This window comes from Pleurodeles waltl, chromosome 7 (genome assembly GCF_031143425.1).
Source record: "Pleurodeles waltl isolate 20211129_DDA chromosome 7, aPleWal1.hap1.20221129, whole genome shotgun sequence".
NCBI classification, from domain to species: Eukaryota; Metazoa; Chordata; class Amphibia; order Caudata; family Salamandridae; genus Pleurodeles; species Pleurodeles waltl.
This window is the reverse complement of record NC_090446.1, coordinates 14,008,295-14,032,077: the sequence shown is the minus strand read 5'-3', so window position 1 is coordinate 14,032,077 and position 23,783 is coordinate 14,008,295. Positions and strand designations below refer to the sequence as shown.

General features: G+C 43.6%; 1 protein-coding gene across 1 annotated transcript in view; it reads left to right on the top strand.

Moving 5' to 3' along the window:
* The window catches only part of LOC138246717 (olfactory receptor 5AR1-like), a 50,465-nt gene extending 31,866 nt beyond the window's left edge, over nt 1-18,599 (top strand). The window contains exon 2 of the mRNA XM_069201488.1: nt 17,625-18,599. Within this exon, the coding sequence (XP_069057589.1) occupies nt 17,625-18,599 (975 nt within the window). The remainder of the gene's footprint in view (nt 1-17,624) is intronic.
* The last annotated feature ends 5,184 nt before the right edge of the window (nt 18,600-23,783 follow it).

The window sequence follows — 23,783 nt, the reverse complement described above, 5'->3', positions numbered from 1 at the left end:
TGCAAGGTGTAGAAGTCACATCCACACTGGTAGGCACTCTACGTTAAGAGTGTTTTGTATGGACAAATTAAGGGCCAGATTTATAAGGTTTTTCAAGCAGTGTAGTAAGAAAAGTTGCTGCACTGTGTTGCATGAAAAGGAGGGTGCACCACAGAACCATATGTATATGTAGTAAGATATGGTGCTCTTGCTCTCTTCTCTAAAGCTGGTGTATCTCACACTGTCTTGTGGCAAATCATATACCGTTGCCCCAGAGTGCTGGTGTGTGTGTGATGTCAAGCATAGGTTTTATTCTGGAACTAAATGTAATGCTCTGTCAAAGTTTAACACTTTACCAACTTGAATGTGTATAGTGCGGTGCAGCACACGTGCAAAGTTGTGAAGATTTTAAGAAAATAAATATTTTCTTAAACTTTACATCTGCATGACGAGGTATAATTTTTTGATGTATATCCCTTTTTACCAAAGTTAGTAGACAGGGGTTGTAGCATTCATGGTATGCCTCCTGTGCCCAAAGTAGCACATAGTGCACCTTTGTGTTACTCTAGTGATACTTTCCATGCAAGTTTGGATTTTTGCTGGAGAATAAATCCCAAAACAGCATTTTGCACCCGCTGTGTGTAATTTTGGTGATGCAAACTAGGCATAAACTACTAAAGAATCCAACCCGTAAACTCAGAATTTGATAACACAATGGTTAGGGGTGCCTTTCTAATGCATTTGTACTACTATCCAAAAAAAACCTTTTAGCACTCTTAGAATAATGAAATATTGATGAAAAAACAAGGTTCTAAACCTATGTTTGCAATTTGCAGGTAGCACTTTAATACTATATTAGAAGGATTGTAATTCATGAACTTCCAATAACAAAAGGTCACTGTGACTAAAGCCGTAACCCACTGAGCTGACTATAAGGCATATAAATCTGTGATCTGCATGTGCTTTGCAGGCAGTGAGAACATTCTTCCTCTATAGTACTGTATCATAAATCAAAACTGTGACTAGACAACTCACAGATCTCTTCATCAAGTGCATTAATCAGAGAGTTATCATGCAAATGTTATTGTCCCTTGAAAGCCACCAGACAACAAAGATCTCTGCAGGCTCTTCCTGCCTCGTCTGAGCCTGCCATGCAAAGAGTGCCCCCTGGCACTTGGCACCTATTGCTGGAGCACTGGTTGCACTAACAAAGAGTGCCCCCTGGCACTTGGCACCTATTGCTGGAGCACTGGTTGCACTAACAAAGAGTGCCCCCTGGCACTTGGCACCTATTGCTGGAGCACTGGTTGCACCAACAAAGATTGCCCCCTGGCACTTGGCACCTATTGCTGGAGCACTGGTTGCACCACTCTAAAACCGGCGCGGATACAAGACGAACTTGTTAGAGCTCCCAAGTTACAATTGCCTCAAGTGTGGGAGTGGTTTTAAATGTTGTGGGAATGCCAGCTTACTAGTGATAGACCCATAATACACCAGGGTTTATTAAATGCAGGATTTTGTTGGATGGAGGGGAGAAGTCATCAAAAACAGATCAATGATGTATTCTTGTCTGGACTTCATCAAAGGGGGGTGCAAATGGAGGTGACAGTGAATCCTCATGTCTGACCCCTCAAGCAAAGAGGTGTTTAGAAAGGAGTTGAAACTAACCTCTTCAGAGGTATATAGTAGTGCACATTAGACATCACCATCCTTAACCCCTTTGCCTCCTTGTAATTGCTCGAGAACAGTATCTCTTGACTCAGGACCATATGCAGTGCTCAAATACCATCTGCCTATGGTCACACTCCACAAATATCCATAGATGCAGATAGGAAAATAATTATTTGTGAATCATTTTGTTTCTATTTTTGTGTATTTCTGGATCTCCACGCCAACCAGGGCTTTGCTGCAGTAGATTTAACCAGGGTTTTACCTTCTTTCTTAAATAGGCATAGTTTGTTTGTAGTTATGGTTTTGAAGACAATGCATTGAACACACAAAAACTGATGGGAGGAATGCTTGCAAATTGTCTAATCACTGTCAATAGCTTGGGGTAGCATTCACATCCATCATTCTTGTGCCACTATGTAACCTTAGTTTAGACCCAGCCAGAGGCAAATCAATTTTGGTGCTGTTCAACAGGAGCAGTCCAGCCCAAACTGCCAAGCCAGGTCCTCTCTGCACAAAAATACAAGCAACTCAAGCCTGTTTTTTCCCTGATTGGGGCTCATCAGTGGTTGTAGCTTGTTTCCTGTGCCATGTATTTTTATTTAGAACTTTTATGAAAACATACGTCTGGCAAGACATCTAAATCTGTTTGTAGGCCAGATTAGCTTTTTTGAAAACATTACTGTAGTCTGGTGAGACAACTAAATCTGTCTCTACGCCAGACCTAAAAATGATCGCCGTAAAATCAAAGCAAACATGTGCAAAATTATTTGATGTCAATCAATCAATCAATCAGTCCATTTATAGAGTGCGCTACTCACCTGTGAGGGTCTCAAGGCGCTGCAGAGGGAGGGGGTGTGTTACTGCTGCTTGAAGAACCATGTCTTAAGGTGTTTCCTGAAGCGAGATGGTCCTGGGTAGTTCTTAGGTGTTCGGGGAGGAGGTTCCATGCTTTGGCCGCCAAGTAGGAGAATGATCTTCCTCCGGCGGTGGTTCTGCGGATCCGTGGGATGGTGGCGAGGGCGAGGCTGGCTGGGCGGAGATGATGGGTGGGCGTGTAGAACGAGAGGCGGCTGTTGAGGTATTCGGGGCCCATGTCGTGGAGTGCTTTGTGTGCGTGGGTGAGGAGCCTGAAGGTGATCCTCTTGTTGATGAGGAGCCAGTGCAGGTGTTTCAGGTGGGCGGATATGCGGCTATGGCGAGGAATGTCGAGGATGAGGCGTGCGGAGGCGTTCTGTATGCGTTGTAGTCGTTTCTGAAGCTTGGCGGTGGTTCTTGCGTATAGGGTGTTTCCGTAGTCCAGTTGGCTTGTGACGAGGGCATGGGTAACCGTCTTTCTGGTTTCGGTGGGGATCCACCGGAAGATCTTCCGGAGCATGCGTAGGGTGTTGAAGCATGATGACGAGACGGTGTTGACTTGCTTGGTCATCGTGAGGAGGGAGTCCAGGATGAACCTGAGGTTGCGTGCGTGATCCGAGGGGGTTGGTGCGGTGCCCAACGCCGTGGGCCACCAGGAGTCATACCAGGCGGATGGGGATTGTCCGAGGATGAAGACCTCCGTCTTGTCTGAGTTCAGTTTTAGGTGGCTGAGCTTCATCAATTCCACAACGTCTTTCATTCCTTCCTGTAGGTTGGTTTTGGTGGTAGCTGGGTCTTTGGTTTAGAATTCTAATGCTCCCTCCTAACATTAAAAAAAGCTAATGATGGCATTTCAAACTTGATTAGTATTAATTGCATATATGTTTCGCTCTTCCTGGGTCAACCAAAGGCCCAGTGGTCTTTCAAGCTTGTTTGTGAATTGACTTCATCAATCTCTCAGAATGTTTCTGCACAGTGGTTCGACCTTTGAATTTTCTCTCTTAGGTTTGCCTGTAACCCAAAAGGTTTCTTCTTGTGACAGGCAATAATAAAAGAAGATTTAAAGTGTTGAATCACATTCAAATATGTTGAATTTAATTATATGTAATGCAATGTCTTGTACACAACTAAATGTGAGATTGGTCAACCTTTAAATGAGTTTCTTTACAGGGCATGTCACAGATTACAAATCCAACAGGGGCTCTGCCAAGGGAAAAATGAAGGTCTCTAAATGAGGAGCACAGGTCAGGAGTTTGGCTTACATGTTAGTCTGTGATGATTGCTGTGGAGTGCATAGTCTGTCAAACTCTAAGAAGCCAGCATTTTGTAATATGTTTTGCAGTACGCCAAAATATAATATAAAAGGATATTCACAAACCTACACGCTGAGTTTCTGCCTCTGGCTCGCCTATCTTTTTCTGTGCAGAGATCTCTGTCCTGATTACTGAGTCTTCACACATGTATGTATACATTTTAATAATAAATGTGAGAGGGAAATGAGGGAGAGATAAAAAAATGGGGAATTCTTACTACAAAAAGGAAAGGAAATGGGGGAAGTGAAGAGGAGTTGGGGCAGGCAAGAGACACTTTTAGGGAGGGATGTATGCCCACCCACAAAAGACTAAGGGCCTGGTTATGAGTAAGGCGGTCCTGGGACCGCTGTACCCATGGTGGCGGTCCAACCGCTGCGTCCAAGGTGATCCAACCATCGGATTAATACCCTGCCAGCCGGTCCGCCACAAGCCTGCTGCCACCAACAGGTTCACAGATCCCACAGTGGTGGGGTAGGGAGAGCCGTGGTCACTCACGGCAGTGCTGATGACTGCACTGCTGTGCTGATCATGACCTGCCATTCTGCCTAGCTTTTCATGGTGGGGACCCTGCCATGAAAAGCAAGGCAGAATGGCAGAAAAGGAGCACCAAACAGGGCCCCGGGGCAAGTTTGCCCATTGGGCAGTGTGGCCGAGGGCACATATTGTGCCCCCTATGCCTGCACTGTTGGTGCACACTGTGTGTTATGCACAACAATGTGCATAGCAAACAGTATGCCCAGAGACTCCTCAGTCAGGGCAGTGATCTCTGCCTGGTAAAGAATAGAGAAAAGTATGAAAGTTTATAACATTTCTAAAAATAATATGTAAAATAGTTTTACATTACATATTATTGTAAAATGATTATATTTATTTCAAATGTAGAACTAAATTAAAAAAATAGAATAGGTAGACTCAGCAATTCAAACCCTGTTTAATCTGGCCAAAATGTTTGCTTTTACAGCTTAGCTATTGTTCCTTACATCTACGGTGTGACAAGTATATTGCAAAGGTTTCAATACTTCCAACACACCTACTAATGAAATGATTGATTGTTTGAACTCCACCACCCATCTCCTGATGAAACTCATTCCAGCCACAATCAATCACACTCAGACTGACTGGATATGAAAGGCACACACAAACACACACACACATCAAAACTCTCTTGCTACAGGCAAATGATCAACATCTTTTGCATAACTATTGAAGCAGTCATTGCTGGATATTCCCACCTGGTTTGATCCTTGGCTTGAATGCTGACTGGGAGCAGGAGCGGGATTCACCTACAATCTGCTCCCAGGCTATCCTATACTGGATGTATTCCATTGGATGGCTCCTGGATCTTTGCAGAGGGTCTCATCTGACAATATTAGCATCTCACAGGCAAACCAGTCCTGATGGTTGAATCAGATTCTGAATGCATGGCAGAATAGTGCACCAGTTTATCATCATGCCACACTCACTGGAAGAAAGGCAAATGGAGGCAAGGGAATTTGATGCCTTCAACCACTTCCCTTGTAAGCTAGGTGCCATTGAATGCACCTATGTAGCCCTTCAGCTACCTCACTCCCCAGCAACGCTTTCCATAACACACACCTTTGGTACCCCATCAACCTGCAGGTCTTCTGTCTGCAATACCAGAGATCGCTTCACTGATGTTTATGCTGCCTTTCCAGTAAGTACACATGACAGTTCATTTTCTAATAGTTGTTTGTTGCACGTTGTATGGGTGCTGGGGATTGTGGTGGCATGTGGCTTATTGGTAAGTAAAACAATCTCACACAGAGCCTACATTTATATCTGGGGCTGGCATATGAAACCTAATCATTAATCACTACAACGCAATCCCCACACATCACCCTGGCTCACACTGCATAGAGGTAGGCATGATATAGTACAATTGCAAAAGTTATTTTTTGTAGGTGATGACGGATATGCACTCTCTCCCCATCTCCTCATATCTTACACAGATCTAACCACATTATCTAGAGGTACTCTAGGGCACAAATACACATATAAGCCTTTGTTAAATGCACTTTTGGGTCACGATTCATATGTCTTGGCTGTATTCAGGGATGCTAGCCTACTCTCCAGAAGTTGTGTCTAAGATTGTTGTAGCCTTTTGTTTGTGATGTTTTACTACATTAACACAATTACTGAATAATGTGTTGAACTTTTGATGGACAGAAATCTAGAACAACTCAAGGTCCTTTAAAATCTACATTTCCAATTGTTGATAAATGATTTTTTGAATTAGCTCAACTATTACCTACCTGTTCAACTTCTTTCAATGGATGACACCATAGCTCTATTGTGAATTAGACATTTTAAGATATGCAAACAATTCACATTTTAGTATGAAAGCCCAAGATAGTGAGAAATGTGATACATTGTCCACATTGTCAGCTAAACTTGTATAAATGTACTTTATTGACCCAATGGTTTAACACAATCTCTTTGTTAGATTCCATTTCAGCAGACCAGGCTGTACAACAAAAAGAGAGCTGGACCAAGGACAAGAAAATACATTGTCTGCTCGGAGGTGAACCTGACCTGTTGAAATGACCAGTTTGGATTAGGAAACCGTCACCATGAGGGGCAGTGCACCAACCCAGAGAAGTTCTGCCTGCAAGAGACTCAAGGCATAATGCTCACCTGGGAGGGCAGGGTTTGTGGGCACCACCAGCCAAGGGGAGGAAGGTGTTGGTTCTCATCCTGGCCTTCAGCCATAACAAACACTGGTATTCAATGAGCAAGCCCCAACACCATCTGAGCCTGACAGCAGCCCTTCCTTAACTCCTTCAGCCCGGTAGGGGTCTTCAGCTGCACCCCATGCATCACTTCCTCCCATCAGCGCCTGTCCGGGGGAACTAAAGTCAAGGAACACTTCTGCCCCCGACATGCCACACTCTTGTGCTGCACAGTCCCTTCCCCAAGATGCAGTGCCTGAAGGTCATTACACCATTAGTAGAGGCTCAGAGAGCACTCTCTAGGGACACCCAGACCTTAATTGGAGAGGTACATATGTTCCGAAAGATAGCCTTTGGCCAACCATAAATTGCAACTGGTACCGTAATCCTTTTGACTGAAGTGATTTTGTCTCATCTGCTTTCCAACCCACCCCATCTCCTGTAGTCCTGTCTCCCTGTTCGTCTTTACTCACTGCGTGTCCTCTCATTCCTGGCTTCCTTTCTTCTAGTGGGGTGTCTGATCTTCCTATAGACAGCCATTTTATGGCTGAGCTGGAGGATAATTTCAATCTCATTATGAAAACTGACAGTGGGGATTGCCAGTGACTTTTATTCCCAAGCCAGGAACTTGAGTTGGGCACATCCACTGGCTTGGGGGGGTCTGACTCATTTTATATTTTAGCAGAGGACTCTTGTTTTTGGATTCTTTATGGACTGTGAATTTCTTAATCACTCTTTGTACATATATTGATTTCCTTGAGGCTTCCTAATGCATTTTTATTATTTTCCCAAACACCTCCAAGTTATCGATTTTCCTCTTACTTAAGACTACATTTCATTTCATTCCTGACCCTGGCCAGGAGTACATGTTTTGTTTAAAAAACTATTTAATATGTATACATTGTTTGAACTCTAAAAAAGGATTTTCTTATCATTACAAAACATACTGTATGATGCATTGTGTACTCACCAAAGAAAATGTTTTAAAATTGAGAATAAATCTAAGTGCAATTTTAAAATGCCTTACACATTGAAAAAGAAAAAAAAAGAAAAAATAGACACCACTATTCTATGTGATAAATGCAACAGAAGACTTCAACACAGATTAAATGTTGAGGTGGGATTGTGGTGCAAAAAGTGCACACAACTGTATAATGCAAAATGGAGAGAATAATAAGTGTGCTGTTTGGCGCTTTTCTCCTACTACTATACCTACTCAGCGAGGTAGTGAGAGTATTTGAGACTGTGTTTGTGTTCTTGGTGCTTGTGCAGGTGGTGGGGCAAAGGGTGCTGATGTTGCACTTGTCTGTGTAAATTATCCTGCATGTGTTGGCCATGAAAATTGGTAGTGACATTTTTTGCTCATATTTTTTTGTCTTCATGGCCAAAGCATGGTGTCTTGCACCCTCTTCCTTAAATGTTTTTAGATTTCACTGGTGCAGTTTGTCACGTCTTAATAACATTTCACAACATTATCCAAGGCACAGCTTTGTATCTAAGGGAACCATTTAAGTGAGTTTGCAATCTCATGCAGAGTTGGGGTATGCAATAAATTCTGCTCCGGCCAAATTCCGCCAATCACCATCTGGCAGAGATTTTTCTCACTTGTTTCGCACCAATGATAAGCTGGGGAGCATACACAAGATTTGGGGCCTCATTACAACATTGGCGGACGGCAACTGCCGCCCGCCAAGTCGTAACCGCCGTGCGGCCGCCAATGCAGCCGCACTCCCCCAGTGCCCATTATGACATCCCCGCTGGGCCGCCACATGGGAGCCGGCTCCAAATGGAGCCGGCGGTGTTGCGGCAATGCGACGGGTGCAGTTGCACCCGTCGTGCTTTTCACTGTCTGCTGTGCAGACAGTGAAAAGCTGTGTGGGGCTGTGCCAGGGGGCCCCTGCACTGCCCCTGCCTTGGGCCCGCCAGGGGCCCCGTGACTCCCCTTTCCGCCAGTCTTTCCATGGTGGTTCCTACCGCCATGGAAAGGCTGGCAGGAAGGGGACTCGTAATCCCCTGGGCAGCGATGCAAGCAGCGCTGCCCTGGAGGATTAAATCTGCCGGGACCACCGTGGTGGAAAACCGCCGGTCCTGGCAGTGCGACCGCGGCGCTTCCGCCGCAGTTGTAATATGCAAGTTTTACCGCCAGCCTGTCGGCGGTCTAACCTCCAAAACAGCCCTGGCGGTCTTTAACCACCAGGGTTGTAATGAGGGCCTTGGTGTCCCCAAGTGCAATTTTAGTTACTTCCAAATCTCACTCAGTGAGATTTCCCAAACACAGGTGATTGTCAGCGGTCATGAATGTTTGAGGTCAGAAAGAAGTTACTTGAGTAGAAAATCTACTCGAGCTGCAGCAAACTCAACTTGAGAAGCAGTATACTCTGGAACGCCAAATGGTGCGGTTAGCATTGATTTTTCAGACTAGAATGAGCGCCTGGCAGTAAAAACCAGTGTGGGTAATGTGACATGCCTGATTGTGCCCAATAGCAGAATCTCGCAAAGTTTTCATGTAACTCCCCGGAACTCCGTAGAGTGAAACACCTTGAGTTCCGCCCACCCCTATGCAGAGTAGGTGCCACAAATATCCTGCTGCACATCACTTTGTTACTAATAAAGTTGTTCCTCACAGTGGTCCATGCCAATTAGCCTGCCATTCCCTCTTTATGTATGGCCAGCAGGTTGACCAGCATGGAGAGGGGTGCCACCTGGGAGGTTGTTGGACACGGATTCATCAATGCAAGATACCTGCTCCTTACCACACATTTGCTTCCATCAGATGTTTGCATGAACACCAGCGATTTTTAAGGAATGTATAAAAAATTGTACAGAAGAGTCCTGCCATGTGAGGGCTGTGTGGAAGTGAGTATTCCATACGTGGACATTGGAACTGTGGTTGCTTGGCTAATGGTTGGGGACTGGCAATCTTCAGAATACATTTAGGAAGAGTCCCGCTACACAGCAGTGAAGTGGCCTTCTTTAAGTTTTTATGTGTGGAGGCAGCAATACCCTCTTCTCCCGTCAAGTCCACCTCTTCCTAGACCAGCTCCTACTCTTTCTCCTCCTCTTGATGAGTGTTGCTGCCCTTGGATTGCCCATCGTCTTCTGCTAGTAGATGGTTCATCATCATAATCCGCCTCAAATACCCCAGCACCTTGAATAGGAAGACTTCAACAGATGAAGTACATCACGTCCAGTTTCTTTTTAAATTATCAACCCACTACCGAAACAAATCTTTTTCCGCAAATAAAAAATAAAATTAGTAGCACATTAGTCTAAGACAATGTATATTATTAAGGCTCTATGAATGAGCTTACTATCTCAACAAAGGAAACCCACCAGCTGTAGCCACAGAGATGACTGTTTTGGAGATCCCTGAGAGGTCAACTGCTGAACCTGGGTCTTGAAAGATGGTGTTCCCAAAGTATGTAAAACTCACAAAAGAAGATGGGAGGAGTGCTTGAAATGTGTGTAACCACTGGGTATTCTTTTGCTCATTATGCCACCTCGGTTAGAACCAGCTACATGAAAATCATCCCTGAACCTGCTCCAGCGGTACAATGAGCAAAGGACACACATCTGGGCTTCGCTTGGCCACTAAGGGCGTTGCATCAAACACACAAAAGTAGATAGGCGGAATGCTCGCAATTGGTCTAACCACTGACAATTGCTTGGGGTAGTAATCTAACCCATTATTCTTTTGCCCATCATGCCACCTCAGATTAGACCCAACCATATGCAAATCAGCCGTGACCCTCCTTACATACGAACAGTCCAGCCCAATCTGCCAAGCAAAGTCCTCTATAAACTGGAACACTAGCAACCCAAGACAGGGTGAAACTGGTCAAACTAGATCCTGCCAAGTAGATGTTTTCATTACTCATTTTGAGAAGCACATGCATTGATTTTGTGATAGTTAAAATAAGGCCTAACCTTACACTGGCAGGTTTCAGGGTCTATGTTGATGACAATAACATTTGAAAACAGCCATGCATACATGTTGAGCATGGTACCAACAAGGATGTGTGAGAAAAGAGCTACCTTGTTAGTTATAAATAAAGATATCCGCTGCCTAGGAAAAAGAGAAGAGGTTGAACTTGCCAATGTGTACCGTCCGTCTGCTGTGTGGTGCCAGTCCGGAAGTTTTAGCACTGCTAGGAGCAGAAATCGAGGTAGTGGCAGCTGGTGGAGGGAAAAACGACAAAGGGCCTTTAAGTTTATAAATAAAAACATTGCTATAAATTAGTGTACCAGTACACTTGAGAAGACAAGATTTGAGTCCACTAAAAGACATGGCAAAACAGTTTTTGAGATTTCCGATTTGGGTACCAAAAACAAGAGAGAACAAATCCTTTATTGCATGTTATTGAAAGACATGGAAAAATACACACTGACATTTCTGATTTGAAAAGCAAAAACTGGTCAGAAGAATTCTTTATAGGCTATTAAAAGACATGGTGAATCACATAAAGACCTTTCTCAATTGGATACCAAATACAAATCAGACCAATCCTCTGTTGTTAGTTAGTCAACCTTTTTGCACCAGGACGCACTTGTCTGTGTAGGTGATTTGTGTTGTAAGGCCTGACCTGTGTGTTGCCCTGCTGCAGTGTCATTGATTTTTTTCCCTAGCTGAAACAAACAATCTGGCTTTATGAAGAGTTGTAAATAAACATTAACACAATATGTGTAATGCTTTAAGGCTATTGCTATAGGGCATTTAGGAGAGATATATGTGATGTGTGATTAACCATGCAAGTATGAGTGAAGGACAGATTTAGATGCATGCTAGTAGTTTTTTTTTTGTTAAATAGAGTGAGTCACAGCTGGCAAGTCTGGCAGGTCTATGCATGATTAGCTAAGCCAGTAGTAGTTTTTTCTTAGAATTCTGGAACTTGTAGTCTTATTTAAATAAGTATAAACTCAGCACTACAAGCCCCATTATTTAAAAGAAAAAGAGGTCTGCCTTAACTTGTCACTCATGAGCCTTGGGTGCATGCCAGTTCTGGGATTAATGTTTGGGGGTTTTATAATTTCACTTTGTACCACATTGGTGTGGTCCTGACGTGGCAGCTCATACTGCAGGCAGGGATTCATAGTTGAGAGGATGTCCTGCTTAAGAGGGGTGGAAGAGAGAGAGAGAGAGACGGGCTCCAGTTGGTGTTCTGGTCAGCCTTAACTTGTCACTTATGGACCTGGGAAACATGCCAGCTCTGGAGAATAGTTTTGGGTTTTGTATAATATTACCTCACACCACATTGGTGGTGTCCTGAAGAGGTAGCTCATATAGCAGACATGGTGAATAGTGAAGAGGACTGTAATTACTACAGCCGAAAAGGGACCCAAACAGTGGCAAAGTACTCCAGATCAGAGTTGGAGTATGTCCAGTAACACACATGGCCAGCCATTGATTTTGCAACCTCTCCCCCATAGAAAATACTTAAGTTAGGGACTTAAAAAACCCATAGGAAATAATGTTAAATCAAATTAAAATATTTAAAAATGATTCAAATGTAGGGTATATAAGGAATTATAATTAACTGTTAAAAATGGTTCACCTAAAAGTACATATTTTAAAGTATTCAAAGATAGCTCAACACTTAAAGAAATATCATTAACTATTAAAATAGTTCATAAAGAGTACATATTATTAATTTAATTATGAAATGTTTTGAATTTATTTGGCTTCAAAAATTATTATAACAATACATTTTATTAAAAAAGAATGAACTACTTTTATTTTATTTCTTCCAAAGCTGCTGGACACTGCTGTGCTCCTGACCGAGTGAGCATTAGTAGCTCGGGAGCCAGCACCCTTCATAAAGCAATCATCAATGTTCCTTTGTTAGCCATCCAACAAAGGAGCCGATGCTTCCTACGTTTAACTGCGCATAAAATGTTTTATTTATTGAATCCAGTACTGCCAAAACCATCAAACGTGTGTCAGCTACCTCTGTAGCCTTGTTCACTGACTGGCCAGTTACATTTAAGTGCCAAAGTTTGGAACAGATAGAAATGCCATGTTTGGTCACAAAAAAGTGTAATTTAAAATCCTCTGTAATGACATAATCAGATTTTTAACCACAATTCTGGAAATGCCACTTTTAGAAATTTTACATTCTCTTGTCCCAATCATTTGGTACCTGCAGTCTGCGCCCTGGATCACATGACTGTGAAAAGTTGACATTTGGACGTTATGTATTCCTCCCAGTAAGATAAAGCAGAACTACTTTTGGCAAGATAGGCCACCCTACCAGGATGGGAGATGCAGAGCTGTTCCCTGCCCCATTCATAGTTCAAATGGCTGCCTCCCACACACTCACAAAGGAACTTACCACCAGTTCACTGTCACCCTAGACCACTTGGAACCTGGGTAGGGGTAGAAAGGAAATTTCCAGAACAAGATGTGCGGGTAGTCTAGACGTTCCCCCACTTTAAAGGCTGACACCAAGTATAAATATTGAACCTACACACTAACTCTTCAGTACACTTCCTGGACCTGTGGAAGAATTCGGAAGGATTGCCTAGCCCTGTGCGTGAGGCCTGCTTTGTTTCTCAGAGGACTGCCTTGCTGCTACCAGAGGACTGCACTGCTGCTTGAGGCATACTTTGTTCTTCAGAGGACTACCTTGCAGCTTGAAGCCTGTCTTGCTGCCTGAAGGAGAGAGTAACTGCTCCTTGAACCCAGGACGACCAGAATGACTCCATGAGTCAGTTGGAAGACCTCCTGTTCTGAACTAGAAGGCCACAATTAACTACAGAGGCCTCCCTGCAACTGCCCATCTGACATGCTGCAACTGGACCTACCTGGACCTGCAGCTGGAAACTGGGCCTGCTTGAGTCCTGCTGACCTCTGCTAGATTGAGTCCCTGATCCCTAAGAGGTACCTCCCCAGGTCCTGGCCCCTGGCTGGCATCAGAGTGCACTCTCAAAGCAAGGGTTAAATCCTGAAGATTTGGGCTGTTCACAACTGCAAATAGTTCAGTTTGTGGAGAAACTTTGCCACCCACGACGACTGCCAACATGAACCTGGCTCTTTGTGCTAGAGCAACCAACAGCATTGACAGTCAAAGTGATATTTGCACGCTACAGCAACACCACCAGCAGTGACACCAATGCAGAGCTCCACCAACAACCTTCCGCAATGCCCAACTGGATCTTAGCGCTACATCAATAACCATCTGTGGTCGCCAAGCCTGCCATTCGCACTACAAGCGACTCCCATCCGTGGCTCTCTCCCTGCTCCTCGTGGCCTCCCTGACTGCGAACTGGATTCTTTGTGCTGGGATTTCAGAAGTTAACTTTTTCAGTGGGACTAACCTGGTCCCTGTATCTGGCCCACACTCCATGTTCCCCTGTGTAGTACAACCTGATGACCACAAGTAGTGCTTTGTGCTTTTAGGTGCTAAACTTACGTAAAACATTGACATTCCATATCTCTGGTTCTACTGATTGGCATTTTGTTGTTTTGGTCTCATTTCATTTATTAAAAGGTTGTCTATTCTTCTAAATTGTTTTGGGGATTTTTCATGTCTTTTTACTTTATTGCTGTTTATGTGCTGCATAACTACTGAACACAGTGCCTCTAATTTAAGCCTGACTGCTTTTGTGCCAATCTGTGAGAGAGCTAGCCACAGGTTAAGCTGTTGACTTCTTTGGTTCACCTTCACAAGGATTATGGTTGTTGCTTTAGGAAGGTTTCCACTCCTCTCACCCAATAACCCAATTTCTTGCACCCCCTCTGCACGTGGCTATAGGTTGTGCAGGCCGGGAATTAGCTAGTCGAGATGGAAGACTACTAGCAAAAGTCCCAGAAATTCTCTGAAAAATATAGAGTTTAAAGTGATGTTATAGTTAAGGATGATAAAAATAGGTTAGCTTTCATTTACAAAGCCTTAGAAATTCAGTGAGAAAAACAAAACTATAAAGTGACGTCATAGTTAGGTGTTGTAATAGACTAATAACTAAAGATTAAAAAACAAAAAAGCAAGGAAATTCACTAGCAATATTTTACTGAGCTAAATGTAACATGCACCTCTGCGTTGCCCTGACATGTTAAAAGACATCATTGATGGCATAACTGATGGCAGCTTAACTAACATCATTGATGATAATACTGATCACATCACTGATGACATCATTCAACGTATAGGACAGTTTTCTATAAGCTTTTTGTACCGGAAGGTATTCAGCAAAGTAGTAATAGATAGGCCTGATTTAGACCCTGGCGAAGGGGATGCTCTGTCACAAACGTGACAGATGTCCCGTCCACAGTATCACGATCCCCATAGGCTATAATGGGATCATAATACAGCAAATTTGAGATACGTCATGTTTGTGACGTAGGAACCCCATCCGCCAAGACCTAAATCAGGCTCATAGTTTTCTAAGACATCAGTCGTACTGATGGGTTCATCCCTTCCCAAGAAGCACAACAAGCACAACATGAAACATATCTGTGAAATACCACACATTAAGTAGATAGTATGCTCTTTATTACTGCTATTGTTGTGTTTAAAAATGCAATGGCTTTGTGGACATTATACCGTTTCAAAAAAGTGTCCGGTTATTATTTATCTTAGTGAGATGTGTCTGTTAAATACCTCACCTGACATATAATTTTAAGTCAAGGGCTTCACTTAAATACAGTGCCAGTTACAAGGCATGCAAAGCAAGGCCCTATGGATAAATCTCAGTGGTGTGTAAAAAACACCTCACACATATTCCTAAATGAGCTGAATGATGCACATCACTTTAACAACTCTTACAATCATTTTGCAATTTGAACCATCTGTGAGTCACCCGTACACTATATATTGTAAAACAATATAAGTATCAGAAGTTTCACTGAACTTTTGGAAATAAAAATGGTACTTTATAAAACTCCAGTTTTCATAAAAATGTCTATAGCACTGTATAACAACACTTTAATGTCAGCATGTACACAAATATGCAGAGGTGAATAATGTGTTTTTGTAAGAAGTCTTAGTTTTTCTTACATATGTTTAGTAGCAGGCCTTTGAATTTAGACAGAACATTTTTTAACGAATGGCTGCAACTCACCCTGGTGTGCCCATTTTCAACCTTGCTTTAATGAAGTACTGCTTATACTTAAAACTTGTCTGGCAGCTAAAGTGTGCACCATGTAACTTTTTCCATACTGACTGATGCTTGCCTCCAGTACCACACTGTTTCTATTTGTGGAGCAGTGCCTTGGATTATGTCATCAGTGGCATGATTAATGATGATATCAATGACGTCAATTGAGATACTTTTTATTTCAAAATCTATACACTATCTTGCTGCCAAGATGGAAACTCCAACTAAGGCTGAGACTTTACTGCAACTATAGAAATGTTGCAGATTAGTAGAATCTGCTGCAGAATTATTATTAGAGCCTCAGAACAATCTTCACACTCCTCTGTTGTGTTTGAAGCCCCCTCATATCTCACCAAAAAAATTGTGAGATAAAGTATCCTTAAGTAACCACCCTAATTATCAAATAGGAAGCAGCATAACTCTTCCTTGATACCACGTATGCTTTCCAGTCTACTGCATCAGGTAGGATGTCATCCTCTGCCTAGGTCAACTTGCCAGTTTGGAGACCAAAGAATTAACTTCAGAGATAGTAGTAGATCACCTACCAGATAATACTGACACATGATGCATGGCACAGTCATTTCATCCCTTGTCTTCTACTCACACACCAAAACATCCTTCATGGAATGTAAGAAGGGCAGTTTTGAAGCTGCTGCTGTCTTGAAGTTGTCCACTGGAGACATTTCCAGATTCTCAATCACATGAGGTTTGTCAAGGATGGGTTCCAGATGTGCACTGATGTTATTGGTTCTCTCCCAAATGATGGAGTAGATCAATCTTCCTTTGTCATGTTGGCTGTGCTATGCTTCAGTTCATCTGCAAGCCATGTGTGCAGTGCATCTCCCTCTAAGCCGAAGCTTTGCCAGATTCATGTTGATTTGTCAGGGGAGCGGTGGAGCAGGTCACCGGCAATGACTTGACACAGTGAAGCTTTCTCTTGTCTCCCTTCATGGCTGCCCAAAAAAAGGGAGACTTTCTAGGAACCAGGGTACCACCTTGCTCTCAACACATACATGAAATATACCACATGTAACCTTAAGAAGTTGTGAGGGTCCAGTTATGAGGAAAAAACTCATACAAAGGACAGACAAAACCTCAGCAATATGTATAGTTTGTGACTAAAGTTGAAAATCTTTACACAAGTTTGGAAGAAAAACACCAAAACTACCCTGAGGCAGAGTTAAGAAAAAGTATAACATAATCTTTCAGGCTGAGTAATTGAACAGGTAAAACAACCTCAGAAAAGAGGGTCTAAAAATGAGGGACACCAATTATCTAGGGAGGAAGATGAACACAATGAAAAACAGAGGGATCTAAAGTGTTACAGTGCTCTCTTCTCATATCCAAGCCACCTTTTGTGTGAGTAGATAGGAAATGACTTCAGAGGTCAAACATCATCTTGGACTCAGAAACTCTGGCAGCATGACTGGGAAGGTAAACGTCTTGCTTAGAAATGAATATCACTGTAACAGCCACTGTCACAGAATGATCCTTCTATTGCACTCATCAATCCAACTCTTGAACCAACTCATATCTCTGATCCTTCACATCACACACTTCTTTCTGTTAGCCCACCATCTTGGACCACTCACAGAGCAGGTGGCCACCAGAAGACACCACTCAAGGCTACCAGGGCTGTGAGTGCACCAACTCAAACTGCATTCAGGGCAAGGCAGTACATCCACTGAACCAAGGTCATTTTCTGATTAGTTCTGTCTGCAGAAGTAACACATATTCTCTCTGGAGCCATCAGCAGGCACCACAGTACCCTCAGGTAAACTGGGTGACAGTGATGGCTGCAACAGAAATAGCCTTAGCAAGAAGAAGAACTGTGAATTCGCTTCTTACACTCTGTCAAGGATGTAAAAACAGAATGTGTTACATTAGATGCCAGTCACAAGGCCAAGGTATAGTTCAAGTTGTTTGTACTATGGAGGCGAGGTGGGCTTAGGAGGTGTAAATGTACTATTGAGTTTTACTGAATGCCTCTCTTATTACAAAAAACATTTTCTTTTCTCTGCAGGTAAATGGACAAGTCAAAATGGAACTGGAAAACCAGATTCTCTCTCATAATCATAGCCTCTCAGTTTCTTATTTCATCATTCTTGGGTTTCCAAATTTTCCTCAGCTAAAATACATTTTCTTTTTAATTATTCTACTGATCTATCTTTGTACCCTCACCGGAAACATAACCATTTCCATGGTGATATACATTGACTCTCGTCTGCACACCTGCATGTACTTTTTCCTTGCAAACCTGTCTATACTGGATATCTGCTACACATCAGTGACTGCCCCCAAGATGCTTGATATCTTCTTATCTGATGATAAATCAATTTCATTCAGTGGCTGCATGACACAGCTGTTCTTTCTTATATCCTTTGGAACTGCAGAGTACATAATCCTGACCGTTATGTCCTACGACCGCTATGTTGCAATCTGCAAACCTTTGCAATACACGGTGACGATGAGCAAGGAGCTGTGCATCTGCCTGGCTACAGGTGCTTGGTCAATAGGCTTTTTGGTGGCTGTCCCCCCCACCACACTGATCTCCAACCTCCTCTTCTGTGGATCCAGGAAAATCAATTACCTTTTTTGTGATATCACACCATTGTTAACCCTTTCATGCAGCGATACTCGCATAACAGAAATTGTGATATTCCTATTAGAGATCTTTGTTTGCCTTAACTGCTTCCTATTAATTCTTGTATCTTATGCTTACATCATTAATACCATATTCAAGATACGGTCCCAGGAAGGAAGAAGCAAGGCCTTCTCCACCTGCGGCTCCCATCTCACCACCGTTAGCCTATTTTATGGGGTTCTTTTTTGCTTGTACATGAGACCAATTTCCTCTTATTCACTAGATCAAGGCAAATTTATTTCACTGATTTATATTGGGGTTATTCCAATGCTAAATCCAATTATTTACTCTCTCAGAAACAAGGAAGTAAAAAGGGCAATGCTTAAGGTTCAGAAGGAATTCTTTTTCAGCTAATGTCTCTCTTATCGAGCATGAATGCAGTAAAAAGACACTGATGCAAATTCCAATTACACAGGATTTCCTTAAGATTTACTTGATCAAATATGATTTTCAATGTTTATTAAACAAGAGTGTGATTATAGTGGCAACACTTTAAATTAATAAATTAAAAGGGTTGAGATGCAAGGCTGAGTCTGTTCGAGTCTCATAAGACAATGGCCCTGTGCAAATAAGAGGAACCTTACAAGACAAAATTTAAAGTAAAAACAATAAAAGTGTATTCAAATTTACGAATCATTACAGAAGGAAACAAGTAGTTAGTCAGATTCAAATCAGCCTCAATAATGCATTATAATTGCAACATTTTCTCAGCCTCTAGAGCAACTGCATAGCCAGAACAAAGGTATAGTTGATTAAGAAGATTAGCATAAATCTACGCTGTTCAAAGTTCAAGAAAAGTCTAAGGGCCCGATTCACAAGGGGCCTCTTCACCTTTGGTGGAGGCCCAGTATTTGTGGAGGGGGAGCCCATACTCATGGCAAGAGCTCCGTACTACATTTACCCATTGCAGAGGTCCCACCACGAGTGCGGGGCACCCGCCACGAGTGCAGGACCCCCACCATGACTTTGGGGCCTCTGCCAGGAGTACAGATGCCCTTTGTGAATCAGCTCCTAAGTATAAATCAAGAAGCAGAATGACAAAGAGACTCCTGAATTTGATAGGAAAAACATGTCATAGTAAACACAGACTGAAATGGACTCTGCCTTAGTGGATGTCATCAAAAAGTCTGGTACATATTAAATAAAAAACACTGAGGAACACCTTCTTTCATGCACAATTATAATGCGGCATACAGAGGAAATAAATGAAATAATATGACACTTGAGCAACATAAACAATAATAGACAGTGCAACTGCTTACAGCAGACCCAGATAAAGACCCTTGAATTTGTTGCAAATACTTAAACATTCTGTACATGGTTTCCTGCTTCACAAACACAAATTTATACATTTAGCTTGACAAATAAACAGTACCATAAAATTCATTCTGCTTCTGTTATTTTTCTGAAATGGAAAGACACAGAACAGAAACATGCACATAGGAGCACATTTCTGTCTATCACCATAAAATGAAAGTCTGTGCTGGATGGCTTTTAGTCTAGTCATGGCAACTTAAGCCTATAATTACAACATGTTTAAATCAATGCATTATTTTCTATTAAATAAAAACACTTTCACATTTCCCCCTGATGATTTCTGAATTGTCACCAACCTACTCTACACTACATTACAGCACTACATCAATCATTTTTGGCTTCTTCATTTTCTCCTTTTGTAAGGTCTTCACTTTTATTTTTTTAAATATATTTTTATTAACATTTTACTTGTTTCTATGTTCACATTTATTGCTTCATCATACATCTTGGGTTATGCATCAATATCAGACTAATTCTTGGTAACAAATCATTCGTGGTTGAGATACTTTTCAAGCATATAGATAGTGATTTTTCATCGTCATTATGTAATAGTTACCTGTCTGATTACATTCAGAACTATATACACGATGGTGGTATGCAGTGCTAGTGTGGTGCTGTGTAGAGGAGGGTCTATTGATATTAGTTTATTCAGTTCTAAGTTAATCCTGAGTTACCGAATCTAGTAACGTAGGGGGGAAGGTCTCTACATGTGCATGCTATGTGCTGATGCCATCTTGCTCTCTCCTCCAGTGGGTCTGTTATGTTGTAGTGCAATTTGACTCTTTCTTCTTGTGCCTACCATGTTGCTACTTGACCTGCCTTCACTTCCCCCATCTATGCCAGCTTGCTACTGTGTGTTCCTTTCTCTTAATTTCTATTCTAAGGGGTGTCCGTCGTTCCTCTATTAGTTCCCATTTCTTGAACTTCCTGCTCCCATTTATCTAAGATTTCCTCAGAGTCAGGGGCAATGGGTTTCAGGCGTAGCCCCTTCATCTCCTCTCGCCTCAACACTTGAAGTTCAGCTCTCGCCCACTTTGAGACATCTCTTCTCCAAATCGTTAGAGGGGGCTTTCTGAAGATTTCCATCTAATGGCAATCTGTCTCCTAAATAGTACCAGAGCCAGGTCCAAGAATCTTGTTTTTACCGATCCTTCCGCTGCACCGGCATATAGTCCCATCAGACATGCCGATGGGGACTGATCCAGTTCCCTTTCCAGCGGTGTCCCCAGCTTGCCCAGCACTACTCCCCAGGCATGCCAGATCTCAGAGCACTGCCACAGCATGTGGTCCAGGTCCGCATCTAGTTCCCCACACCTGGGGCATGCTCTAGTTTCGCCCCCGTAAATGATGTTTAGTCTATGTGGGGTGAGGTACGTCCTGTGTAGGTAGTTGTATTGGATATAGCACAGTCGTGTGTTTCGTGATACCATCTTGGGGTAGGACAGTGCTCTCCTCCAGGCCGAATCTGTCAAGTCTTCCCCTAGTGTTTTTTCCCAGCGTTCTCTTAACGCCTGTAACGGCACCATGGAGCATTCCATTTGGGCCTTATATAATTTAGTTACCAGGTGAGATTCATCGCCCTGTGTTATAAGGTAATGAAGGATCTTATGAACCTCTGTTTCCGCGTTGACAGTGTCCCAGGGTGATTTTATGCGGTGTATTAGGTATTGATATGACAAGAACCTCCTGCCTGGGACATTATTTTTATCAGACATGTCTGTGAAAGTTCTCATTCTCCCGTCCTGGAAGAAATCTCCAACTGTCTGTACCCCGGCCCGCGCCCAGACTCCCAGCCCGTGGCTCATTAGTGGTTTATCTAGCGAGGTTTGTACCAGCACTGTTAACGGAAGGGCTGGTGAATACACTACTCCCACCCCTACTTGTCGCTAGCAGCGATTCCAGCAGGTTGTCGCAACCCTCATTAGGGCACTTTCCTCCCCGCGTGCTCCACCTTGAGCAATCATGTGTGCTAGTATCTTGCCTATATCCTGCACTCCGGCGTCAGTGCATCTGTCCAGTTGGCCTCTTCACCTCAGCCACCCGGCTGTCCACTGGAGTTGACTGGCCAGGTAGTATAGCCCAAAGTCCGGCACTCCCAGACCCCCATGAGTACTGGCCTAGTCAGGGCTGACAGCGATGTGCGCCTCTGGCCTCCATCCCATACCAGATCCCTAAGAAGTGTATTCAATTTGTGAAACCATGTCGAAGGAACTCGTACCGGGAGGTTGGCAAAGAAGTAGAGAAGGCGTGGGAGCATGATCATCTCAGAAAGGGCCACCCTAGCTGATATGGTTAGTCTGAGTGATCTCCAGAATCTCACCGAGGACCTAATCGAACGCAACGCCTTGCCCAAATTACCTTCACGGAGGTCTTTTAGATCGTAAAACACCTGTATTCCAAGGTACTTAAAGGTGCGCGGAGCCCAAACTGCATCCCCGGGGCAAGAGGAGGGCCGCTCACTGCTCTCTACCATGGGAAAGACAAAGGTCTTATCACGGTTCAGACGGAGTCCAGAGACAGCAACAGAAGTCATCTAATATTCTCAATGCCCTTGGTAAACCAGTCTCGCCATTTCTCAGGTAAATTAATACATCGTCCGCATAGAGTGAAATGATGTGTTCAGTTTGTCCCCACTCCACTCCGTGTCCCTTTCCCTCCATCCGGAACGGGCTGCTAGTGGTTCGATTGCCAGGGCCAACAACAACAGGGACAATGGGCATCCTTGTCTAGTTCCCCTGTGTACAGAGAAAGTCTCAGAAATCATTTTACCCGTTCTCACTCGTGCCAGGGTAGATCTACCCAGCGCACCCAGCCCTCACCCATCCCCATCTGGAGCATCACTGAGCGTAGGAAATCCCATTGTATTGAGTCAAAGGCTTTTTCAAAATCTATTGCCAACAGCGTCGACCCATCAGGTTTTGCAGCTTGTGGCATATGTAAAAGATTAAACAGGCGTCTCAAGTTTAGGGAGGTGCTTCGCGCTGGGATAAATCCATTTTGGTCCTCATGTATAAGATTGGGGATGTAGCTGAGGAGTCTGTTGGCCATTAGTTCACTCAAAATTTTAAAGTCACAGTTTAACATTGACAGCGGTCAGACGTCTGTCACTGAGAGCTCACCTGTGTTCCGTTTGGGCAGAGGGACCACTAAAGCTTCTCTCAGTGTCCCTGGTAGGGAACCCCGTTGGAGAGCCTCCGCATACATTTCAACTAGTCTGGGAGCCAGTAGTGCGGAACACTTCTTGTAGAAGTCCATCGGAAGACCATCCGTACCCGGGGTCTTCCCCGCCGCCAGCTGTTCTATGGCCTCTTTTACCTCTTCTAACATCACTGGTCCCCCTAGGCTGTCCCCGTCCTGTTCCGTCAGAGTGGTCAATGGTAATGCCCCCAAGTAATCTCTGAACCTTTGATTTCCATGTTCTCCGGTTGTCTGCACAGGTAGGTGTGTAGTACTCCTTAAAGGCTCCATTGACCTCATTAGGTGCATATTTATGTAATTCCTTCGCATCTTTTACGCTCACTATAGGCACCCCCTTTCCTCCTGGTCTCACCAACCATGCTAGCATCCTCCCCGATCTGCCCTCCTCCACTTGTAATGAGGTTAGGTACCTTTGTGTGTTGTGGCATCTTAACTGTTCCTCAGTCTTAGCGTGTGAATCCTTCGCCTCTCTGAGTCTATCTCGTTCTAAGGCAGTTCTGTTATCTTTCCTTTCTTCTTCGTAGACGGTTTTCTCTAAACCTATTAGCTCATGCTCAAGAGTGCGCGTAATCCCAACAGTCTAGCTCATGCACTGCCTGTTGGAAAATGGGTTATTGGTAAGGGCAGGTAGGTACCTACACTTAGCAATAGGCCACTAACCTCCACTAAGGTCCAGTTAGGTCTCAGTAAATTAAACCCAGCTCAACCCTTGGTAGCTTGGCAACAAGCGTCAAGGCTTAACTTAGGAGACAGAGGGCCTCATTACAACTCTGGCGGGCGGCAACCGCTGCCCTCCAAGTTGTACCTGCCGTGCGCCCGCCAATGCGGCCGCACTCCCGCGGTGCCCATTTTGACATCCCCGCTGGGCCGGCGGGCTGAAACCGAGTTTACGCCCGCCGGCCCAGCGGGGATGTGGGCTGCAACTTGGGAGCCAGCTCCAAATGGAGCCGACGGTGTTGCGGCCGTGCGACGGGTGCAGTTGCACCCATTGCGCTTTTCACTGTCTGCATAGCAGGCAGTGAA